Here is an 11,256-nt window from a genome sequence, read left to right on the forward strand (position 1 = left end):
ATGTTTTTGTTTAATCTCTGGCTTGTCTAGTCTTTGTAAATGTTGGTGGAGTTTTTTCCTCTTGACTAATTGGGGTTATTTTTAGTCTTATTACAGTAGATATTATATTGCTGAATATGGGTCTTGGAGAATTTTGAGGGATATAGGGGTGCAATTTCAGAGCAATCCTGCATCGGATTTTGTTGGTTCATTAGAAAACAAATAGTTGGCAATGATAAGTAGAGCTGATTCTCTCTCCTCTTTCACTTAAGGTTTCCTTCTACTTTCCATATTTAGCAATCAAGAATTTGAACTGAAATCCTTGGCAATGAAAAGTAGAGCTAATCTCTCTCTCCTCTTTCCCTTGACGTATCCTGTTATTACTTTCCATATTTAGCAATCAAGAATGCAAGAATTCTCTACACTTTCGGGGCTGTGGCTGTGGCTTTTACGAATTGTCAAGTTTTAAGGTTTGTAGTCTCCATCCAGCCTTATCTTTGAATTCAGACTAGGTCTGAGATGCTCCCTTTGAACATGTTTGATGACATACAGTTCCTTAAGGGATACGGGTTTCTTATCCTCCTTTCTTTCATAATTTTGCCTACGTGAAAAAAGGTATTAGATTTTGGTTTGCACACAGCTTGCTTAGGTCTTCTATTTACAGATTAGCAGTCTATGTTCTTTGACATCTTTTTTAGATTCTCGTTCTTCTGTGTGTTTGTCATCAGTTTTCCAAGTAGTTGCTTTATATATAGAGTTGGTGTCCCAAGCTGCTTTCTTCATTTGGTTCCAGGTGTTATGTAATACCATCTTTCCTAGTTGATCAATCTTGATGTTGCTTTCCTTTTTTCTATATTTGTCTATTATTTTTCAGGTTTTGAACTTAGGCAGTTTGGTGTGTGGTCGGTATTGTCTGGGCTGTTATTTTGTTAGAATTGGACACTAGTATTTGTACTGGGTACAAGTTCTGGGAATTTTCCTTTCCATGGAGAAAATCAGTTTTGCTCGTTAGTTTATTGCCTTCATTACTAGTTATCTGAGTGTGTATGTCCTAGATTTTGTTAGGAGGAAATCATCCCCTTTGATTTGAGAGTTTCTTGGTAATGCTACGGTCTTCTATGTTTGTCCTTGGATTATTGGTAGAGTTGCATTTTGTTTTGTTTTGTTTTGTTGCTCAGTAGTCATAGTTTTGGCATACTTGGGGCATTGTTTTTGTGTGGAACCCTTGTAACTCCGCCTGTCAAGTCACAGCCGGTCCCAAGCCTGGAAAAAGGAGGAGGGCAAGTATCAATTGTGAGGAGGTAGTCATTAGTTTATTTCTCCTCTCTGATTTGTGAGTTTCTTGCTTATTTAAGTAGCCAAGATCTTCTATGTTTTCCCTAAGAACCCTTGTAACGGTATTCTTGTTGTAGAAGAAGTCAGGTCAACCCAAGTATATGTTGTTCTTAAAAACTAAGACTAGAGTTCCTCTCCAAAATTAATACCCTCATATGGAGTCCTTTTCTAAAGCCTAACTCAGCATCTACTGCTGCATTCAATGATGACATCAGCAGACAACCCAAATTCCTACATAACAAATGCCAGCTAATTTGCTGTAATGTACTGTGAAGATATTGCTGAAGGTCTATTGGAAACAACCTCTCTACCTTCACAAGGTAGGGGCAAGGCTGCGTACACCACCCTATTACACTGGTTGTGTTTGTTTTTGTACAGTGAAGATATCTATTAAGAGCAGTTTTATCATTTTCCACATAATTGATCAACCTACTAGCTTTATAATAGTTTCCAAAAAGAAGTAAAACTAAATTTGAATTTGACTTAGAAGCAGTTAACTATATAACTAGAGAGAACCTGTTTTTTTGTTTTAGAAGATGGTGTTTGCCTCTAAATCAGCAGTCAAACTTGTCTTCTATTTAATCATCTTTTTGGTTTAGTGTATTATGGTCTGGTAATTGTAGTGTTCATGCATTTTGTGCAGGTACCTGTAACACTCCTTGAGTATTCCATGAATGCAGTCACACAAAGTATAGATGCTATAGTTTCAACCAGTCTTAATTCGTGGAGAGAATGGCCATACATGCTTTTACTGGAGAGACTGTTCACCGTACATTTAGGTATGAAATTTACCAGCCTTGTTGTTTGCATTTATTCTTCTTAACCCTCTTTCTCTGATAGAACCTAGGGAACATGGAGAGAGAGGGAGGGGGGCATGCAGGTGTTGACACAACAAATTTTAGAATCAGATTTTGGTTCAACACCCAAATAGATAAATGCTGTATGAGAACTATGAGAGAATATAAGCTTGGATATTTAAATGGAAAATATTTGTATAGCATGAATATATCAGCTGAAGCATAACCACAGTAGGCGTAAGATTCATGTTTCCGCTGCACCATATTCCCCTCCTCTTCGCCATTCTTCTACATGCCCCTTGCTTCTTTTCTCCATTAACTGTCCTCACCCTTTGTGTTTCCTCATTAGTCATCACTGCAACCCCCCGCCTGCACCCCCAGGTTTTCCAAGTACTGCTCCCAACTGTTACTCCTGTCCCCCCAAGTTCATTCTTCAATCTTCCTTTTTTACCATTTGACTTGTCCAAAAGGAACAACAGTGACAATGTGTGCACCAAGTAGAAGAGTCAAAATTCGTATTATACATGCTTGGCTGGATGTCAATCTTGTGTCCAACATATATACAATCAACATTTGTTTGTTAAGTCCATAAAACATCACCTTTCCTTCCTCTTACTAGAGATATCTTTTAAAACTACTTTCTTCTTCCAGTGGAACCGGAGCAGATATGGATATTGTTATCTCCAGTGTCCGAGTCTATGTTGGTGCATTGAATAAGATGACGAGTTTCAGATAACTGTTGGCGGAAAACAACAAACCTGAAAGCAGTGCAGTCATATAGGTACTTCTGTGTTGATCGAGCTTATGGAACCTATGCAACTGCACTGGAGCTTCATCAGTTGTACTGAAGTGAGGAGGCTGTTCAAAGAATTTTAACATATAGTTTACTCGAAAACAAAGCTCAAGTGCCTGGTAGTGCTTGAAAATCACCAAAGTTTATGGCATGTCAGTTAAAACATAGGCACATTGTCCATATAAGATGTTTTTCAGCCTTTATAACTTTGGTCTTTGTTCATGCTCCCTGGAAGTATTAGGGATTTCCACAAAACTCATACTTATGCTAAACCTGGCATTATTAGGGATTTCCAAGGGTTGTAGTATAGTAGGCTGGTGGTCCAAGAGACTGCTCCCAATCTTTTGACAGACATCACATTGCTTCACATATTAATTACATCGTCTCTCATTTCCTTCCAGTAGAACAAGAATGTTATCGTTTTTAATTGCTATTGATTCCATAGTGTCCTCCAATAGACTCATCATGCCAATTTCTTCTAATTGAGATTTGTCACCAATCACCAACTTCTCATTCCTTCTGAGTTACGCTATTTCTTATGTAGTTGCAAACTTGGCTATATTTGGTACAAATGAAACTACTTCATTGTATATTTATGAAATTTATTCCCTTTAAAACACTGAATAGAATTAGCCTTATGGCTAGATCATCCTATTTGGACCATAATCAATGAAGATCCCTTCTCACGTTAGCAATTATTCAAACAAGCCAGAAATTTTACTACCTATATTTCCAGAATCTGGTGACTCGTATAAAAGGTCCCTTCCAAAGTTCCATTTTAAAAAAAAAATGAAGATCACTACATAACAATCTGCCTTCTGATGACATCTCTAGGAGATTTGTTTTTTTTGGACCATCTACGTGTTCAGGTAGCAACTCTCCAAAATCTGAATCCACTGAGCAATTATGTATTGTTTGAGCATATGTACTAGTACTTTCTTTGGTATTTGCACAAACAACCTGACAGAAGCTATGAATATTTTAACTGGTTAGTGGTGCATTGGACAATGGATACAAGGAAATTGAACACCTTTGGCAGATTATTCAATTGCTAGAACAAATTATAAAAGATAAAACAGGAAGACAATTTCAGTTCTCACACTATTATAGAGAAGCAAATTGCACTGCAGACTTGCTAGCTAACTGGATATTCCAGCTCCTCATGTAATTATCCTTAATAATATAATGTGTTTCCTTCTCTGGGGTATTCCTAAACAATAATCTGGTAATGACAAATTAAAGAGGGGGGAGGGGGGGAGGGGGGTGGGGTTCTTGCGAGAAAGAAAATTATAGAAAAAAAAAGAGAGCAGGACTGACGAAATCAAATGATACATCAAAAGCACAAGGATCCACTGCATGTTTTGTAAATGGAAGTAGCCTTTAAACCTGTGTGTTGCTATTAATTTCATGTCACAGTTTCTTAAAAACAATAAGTGGGGAACTGGAGTTTTCTGAAACTAGATGCAGGCTGAACTCTGAAGAAAAGCCCACACTTAACACTGCTCTTGATCAAAACGGGACTTGACTACCAGCCACATTAGATATCTGAAGATGGCTTAACCTTCTCTTTCAAGAACTGCAATATGTGCTCGCGTTTCCAGTTATCAATTCTGCAAGACGTACCAAATACATTAGATAACCAGAATAAAGATTTGGCTGTTATCAAACATGTGTGCAAAGGGAATGATTCGATGCAATGCACAGGGTGATAACAAATTTTCGTCAGGAAAAAATTAGTTAAAGCTGAACTCCATGAATTGCAGTTCCTTGTACTCAGGCTTCCCAAGGGTACTAATAAGACTGAAACTAAGATCTCTGAAATCATTTAGCATATGCCACATACTCATGACTCTGACCAAAAAGTTGAATTTTGGTGACAACTAGATGACTGTCTACCTGTATGGCTGAATATAATTATGTTTCCCGAAAATGTAATAGGAAGACATGAAAGAGGATTTGGAAAATGTATCAGGCCATAACGGTCCTGATAACTAATGCAGAACATGCTCAATGCAATGTAGAGGCATTATAGAAACACAAATCAGTAGTGCTCAAACACAAACACGAAGGAAAGAAGGGAAAAAGAGACGAAGGAAGATGACCTAATGGTTTCCTTTTGCTCTCCGTGATCATCCAACATGATCAACTTTGGTGGAGAATTAAATGCATATTGAACTTTTACAAAAGGGAATTGGTCCTTCTCTTCTTCAATGAACCCAACGACTTCGGGATAGAAAACTAGTTTTCTCATGCAGACTTCCAAAACTGCTCCAGAATAAACAACCTGCATTCACAATTAGAGTAAATTAAAATTAAGAAGTGCCATTTCAAAGTAAAGGCATCATGTTAATCAATCAGTAAAGAAGTACCATCTTTGCCATATATGTGACAGGCTGACAGCTCATATTTTTTTATTTTTTTTGAGAGAAAATGTGACAGCTCATATGTTAGTCTGACGTTTCAGGAAGTTCATGATTTACTCTAGCCATTAGTTGACTGTTATGAGATAGCATGTCATGTACTCATGCAATAGTAGAATCTTTAAGAATTCCACCATCCACCAAGTATGAGAAAAGGATGGAAAAAAAAAGAAATGAAAAATGCCCCATGACTTTGATCTAGGGGTAAGAACACAACACATAATGTGTGGGTTAGACAAATGTCATGGTTTGTACCCTGCTACAGACAAAAACATGGTATTTAAGTGGAGAAAGGTAGAGTAGGCTTATTATCCAGCGAGTTCCAAACCATGCTCCATTGGCCCGAGCAAGTTCTCGATTATTCAAAAAAGGAAAAAACAAAGAAAGAAAAGACAGCCTTCTCCAAAGTGATATTTTGGCATCTTATTTTCTCCCTCCACCTCCCCATACCTTTTTGGTCACGGTGCTTACAAAAAGAAGACTCGAGTGGTCCACTTCTCATATTTTACCGCTTTATTCATTTCCCATATACTAGGGGACTTTGAGGCAGGTATCGAAACCAAAAAGTTACATTTTCAACTTCCCTGAAATAAACAAGCAAACCAAAAAGAAAAAAAAATAGATGCGGAACAAGGGAAAGGCAGATAAGTGTTTTCGTCTACTGTTTAAGTTTTGCCTCAATTATATTTTAATTATTATTTGGGTGCAAACATCCTTATCAAAACCATCTTAATATGAATCTCTTACCTCTACAATGTTTACATGGAAGCCATGATTTTCAAAAATATTGGGTAACACTAGAGACCAGAAACCCAGAGGAGACTCTTCTAAACTCTATATACAACCTGAACTATAGCTGCTAAAAATAACCTCTAGCAGATGAAATATCTCGGTCACATCTGTACCTTACTCATGGCATCATCAGAGTCTTCTGTGCAACAGCTCAAACATTCAGACACCAACTCTGTAGAAAACACTTAATCAATACTGTTTAGCAAGATATAACTATACTTGTCAACATGCATATGAAATCAAATTAGGATTTTTTTTTACATAAGGACATGGAGAGAAGAGCAGTCCATTTGGATATTATAAACTCCTAACAATCCACAAAAAAGGAAAGAACCAATAAAACAGCAATAGCTCCTGCATCCAAATATGGAGCATGGCTTCTATGAATATACTTTATTTGGTTAAATTTTCTGCATTAGTGCCATGGTTCTACTTTTTTCCTCTTTTCATTTGATGAAGTTGTTCTCTCTAACTACGCATAGTCCTTTTTTTCAATAAATCACAATGATTAATCAAATTTAGTACTTCTATCATATCAATCTTAAATTACAGGACATATCGGTGAAAGGTTAAATAAGTTCAAACATTTCTAATCACAATCAGACAGCACGATACACAGCTTTTACATATCCATATAATCCTTTAACATTACGACTTAAGTTCAGCAGATAATACATCCCGATTTTTTTTAGAGGTCCCAGTATTTGCATAGAAATTAAGAAAACTTTTTTGCAGTACAAGGAGGAGGGCAAAGATACAGAGGTAGCAAATGTGAATTACATACATTAAAGAAAAAATAAAAAGTTATTTATGTACTTACGAAGGGTTGCATAATTGAAGCAAAATATTTGTGAATTTGCAACACTAAAGATAAGCTAATAAGCTGGTATTTCCACTACCTTCCAGATCGTTTTTACCAATGTTCCACAAAGCTTTTCTACGTCAGTTTAGTACTCGTATGATCTTTTCCTTGAAAATTTCAAACTTATCGAAATCCCACCAACTGGGTACATGGTGTTGTGATCCTTCAACTCTTTAATATTTATAGCATAGATAAATCATTGTAGGTTTGTTTGCCCCATAATGATAGTTTTTATGTAGCAGTCTATCATTAATTTTGGCTTTAGATTGGCTCCTGATATTGGTCCTTTGTTGTTTCTTTCCCAGACTAGAACTAGTTAAACAAATCTGAACAGAGCTATGATCAAAAAGCAAGTATCAAACATTTGGTTGCCTAGAGCAAAAACACCAAATCTTAGTTATCCATGGATGTAGGAAAAATCTCATCTTGGATGAGTTATAGCAAATATCAAATACCATTTCTGGTGCCCAGCAGAGAAGCTGAGTAAGCATGATTTGGAAACTATTGACAATAAACAGAGGCAACTTATTGAATAAAACATTGTGTCGTAGCGAGCCACCGCCATGAAAGTGATTTCGGCCCAATCATGGTGTAAATTGTTTGGGACTGGTTGCTCCCCAAGGTACAAGCGCAATCCCAAACACGTGCACTCGTGGTTGAAAGTTTGGAGTTTGCAGAAATACGATTGCCCAAAAATAGAATTGAGAAGAACAACTTTGAGGAAATGAGAATGATTTTTTTTCTGTATTTGATAATTCACACAGATCCGCTTTTATAGGCCAATCTGCTAGAGTTGTTATGAAAGAAACAACTACAACTTAACACGAATTAATTTGTAGCTGTTACAAAAAATAAACTGTGTTGTTTCCGGACTTATTCAAGTAGCAGTTACAAAATTCATTTTGCAGCAGTTGCACCACGCACGCCTCACGAGCTGAGTCAGCCGAATGGAGGGGGCAGCGACACGCGTGTGGTTGCCAAGTTTTACCTCCACAAGCATGGAGGAAACTCAACTAATCCCATAAAGAAAGAAGTTGGTGTATAAAGTGCTCAAAATGAATTTAATCTTTCTAAATGGAACTTTTGTCTATTACACAAGACAAAGCAGTGCACAAGGGAGCGACAAACAATTCTATGACTTCACATTACCAACGAATTTTGAATAAAACCAACAATTCCCCACTAAGGCAAAGGTAACAATTTGTGATCAAATGAAGTTATATGAGCCTTCAATATGCACTACATTTCCTATCCCTCTGACGTCTCCTGGTACTTTGTAAGATTGAGCTCATTTTGCACTTAATGCATGTGTTGAGATAGACTTGAATCACCTACATGAGTATAAAGGTTTGGTTGCCTTTTACGGAAGACTTGGGTAGTCTTTTTAAAGGGCTCACGTGACCCAAAGTGTGTGCATGACTGTAAAAACACTTTGTTAGTATCACGGTGTTAGCATAAAATTAAGGACATAACATTTCCTATGGATGGGTTGCACCAAGAATCAACCCTTAGCCCATTTTATTTATCTTGGTGATGGATGCATTGATGCACAACTTGCATAGTTCTGATTGACGAGACTCATGATAGAGTAAATGCTAAGCACGAGGTTTGGAGACAAACCTTGGAGTCTAAAGGTTTCAGGTTAAGGCATTGAGCAATACCAAGACAAAATGCTTGGAGTGCAAGTTCAGTAACGTAACACAATGAGGTTGACAAGGAAGTGAAGCTTGATACATAAGTCAAGCAAAAGAGAGGAAGTTTCAAGTATCTTGGGTCTATTATCCAAGGTAACTGGGAGATTGACGAGGATGTCACTCACCGTATTGGTGCAGGGTCGCTGAAATAGAGGCTCACATTTGGAGTCATGTGTGATAAGAAAGTGTCTCAAAAACTTAAAAGACAAGTTCTACAGAGTGGTAGTTAGACTAACTTTGTAGTATGGGGCAGAGTGTTTTAGTCAAGAACTCTCACATTCAGAAGATAGTGACAGATATGAGGATGACGTGATAGATGTGTGGGCATATTAAGAGAGGTAAGATTACAAATGAGGATATCCGGTACAAGGTGGAAGTGACTTCGGTGGAGGACAAGATGTGGAAAGCAAGACTAAGATGATTTAGGCATGTGGCGAGGAGATGTACGGATGGCCCAGTGCAGAGATGTGAGAGGTTGGCTATGCATGGTTTCATGAGATGTAGAGTAGACCAAAGAACTATTGATGAGAGGTGATTAGGGAAAAGTACAAAACATGGCACAATTTCAACTTACCAAGGACATGACCTTAAATAGGTAATTACAAAATATTTCGCCTAGCTTGACTCATGGTCTTAAGGACATGACCTTAAATAGGTAATTACAAAATATTTCACCTAGCTTGACTCATGGTCTTGACGAGTGCACGTTGTGGAATGGCTCACCCTTTTAGCCTGACTTTTTTTTCCAAACCATTTTTTGCACTATGTAATTGCACCAGAAACTAATATTGTAACCCAACTCCTTGAATAAATTCTTGTTCGTTTCTATAATAACTCCAACAACTTAGCCTATAAAAGTAGCCCTTTTTTTTTTACACTAGTAACATTTTTATTTCGGTCCGTACATAGGTAGTATTAAAAAACCATATTTACAAAAAAGAAGAAAAGGGTTATAGTCCTCCCAAAGCTAAACCAATCTTGTGAATTATCAAATACGAAAGAATCCTCTCATTCCCTCAAAGTTGTTCTTCTCAATCTTGTTACTCTCAATTGTATTTCTGCAAACTCCAAACTTCTAGCCACGAGTGCACGTGCTTGGGAATTTTGTGGAACTTTAGGAGTGACCAGTCTCAAACGATTACCACCCTAGTTGAACCGAAATTGCTTTCAAAGAAGTGGCTCACCATGACACAGGTTTTATTCGATAAGTTACTTATGTTCTCCTTAGGTTCATTGTCAATATTGTCATATTTTCTAACAGATAAGTATGTAAAAGTTGTTTGGCATGCATGAAGAGAGAGAGAGAGAGATCTTCCGCTAGTGCTATTACCTGGTGTAGGATTCTGTAACTCCTAAAAAAAGAATTCTGGCCTTGTTTATGGTTCGTTACCAAATTTCCTCCATTACAAGGTTCTCAACATATAGGGTATACAATATCACTTGATTTTTTTATCTAGGCCCTTACATCCACAACTCCTCCAGTTCCCTGTTCTCTTTCAATTATACTGCAGTCTCCAAGGTTTTTTCTCCAACTCATTCAGGAAGCTAATCAGCCCTGGATATAGATCTTTTAATCATCCCCTTCTTGACCCATTTGCTCTAACCTTATTCTCTCATAAGAAACTACACCTGAGGCCATCTCATATCCAACCTATCTATCCAAAACTTATAAAAGATCCAAAAACTCATCTTCAATCTCCTTGAAAACAATGTCAAGGTCAATAAATTCCCTCAATCCCACAAACCTTTTACCACAACTCATACACTAAATTTTAACAAAAATCCAGAAATTATATGCATGTTAAATTCAGAGATATATAGAGAGTTTTAGAAATAACCTTGATCTTTGACATACTCAGCAAGAGTTCTACAATCGGAGCATAGAGCTAGACCCGTAAACCCGAGATTTTCACACTCTTTCGTGCTCAACTGCTCAGCTTTTGCCCCCAAAACTCCAACAACGAAGCACAGCAATGCTACCTGGATCACACCCATTTCTCTATCCTCTTTCCCCATTGCGTTTGCGGAATCTATATATGTATGAAGAGGAAGGTTTGACCCGAATCGCAGTTAACGGGTCGGTTGCTTTTGACTTGACTCTTCTGGTCTTCCAGTTAATTACTTAGGTGACCCATGAAATTAAGCGCAAACTCGATTTGACCCCTAAAACTTTCTAATACGTGATACTTGCATTTAGTGACTTTAGTGGGTGCTTATTTAGTTTGATTTGTGCTTAACAGACCGACTTATATATATCACTTTTTAACTATACTACTATGTTAACTCAATCGATATATTATCGATTGATTCGATATAACTTTAATGAGTGATTCATTGATTATTCAATCATATATATGTAAAGCAAAATTATATATTTCTTCATCATACCATTTTCATAAATAATTGCATTTTATGCAAAATGGTATATTCTTCCTATATCATGAACTTCGTTTGCATATATAATTACTGTTGCAAAATGTCTTCTTACCTTTGAAACGAACACAACACAAAAATATAACTTAGGAATACAATAAATCATCATACATATGTTGGTCTTACAAAAAGAAAAAAGAAAATTCAACAA

The 11,256-nt window shown here is 36.9% G+C and overlaps 2 protein-coding genes across 2 annotated transcripts in view; one reads left to right on the forward strand and one right to left on the reverse strand.

Annotated features, from left to right (window-relative positions):
• Positions 1–11,256, forward strand: part of LOC125838141 (signal recognition particle 14 kDa protein) — a 325,612-nt gene that overhangs the window by 248,443 nt on the left and 65,913 nt on the right. The window lies entirely within an intron of this gene.
• On the reverse strand, positions 4,191–10,725 carry LOC125838136 (uncharacterized). Its single transcript, XM_049517194.1, has 4 exons — positions 10,511–10,725; positions 6,230–6,288; positions 5,007–5,188; positions 4,191–4,514 (listed from the first exon to the last, which is right to left on the reverse strand). Exons 1-4 carry the CDS (start codon positions 10,686–10,688, stop codon positions 4,442–4,444), a joined length of 492 nt encoding a protein of 163 aa, XP_049373151.1. The 5' UTR covers positions 10,689–10,725; the 3' UTR covers positions 4,191–4,441.

The sequence above is a fragment of the Solanum verrucosum genome, unplaced genomic scaffold, assembly GCF_900185275.1.
Source record: "Solanum verrucosum unplaced genomic scaffold, falcon-dt-bn FXZP01000079.1, whole genome shotgun sequence".
Taxonomy (NCBI): Eukaryota; Viridiplantae; Streptophyta; class Magnoliopsida; order Solanales; family Solanaceae; genus Solanum; species Solanum verrucosum.

Bases quoted from the DNA above. Each gene is read 5' to 3' on its own strand.
- LOC125838136 (XM_049517194.1), bottom strand. From the start codon at position 10,688: ATGGGGAAAGAGGATAGAGAAATGGGTGTGATCCAGGTAGCATTGCTG. The intron at 5,189-6,229 runs GTACAGATGTGA...TTGTGAATGCAG, and splicing joins CTGATGATGCCATGAGTAAG to GTTGTTTATTCTGGAGCAGT. The intron at 4,515-5,006 runs GTCATCTTCCTT...TACGTCTTGCAG, and splicing joins GAGCAAAAGGAAACCATTAG to AATTGATAACTGGAAACGCG.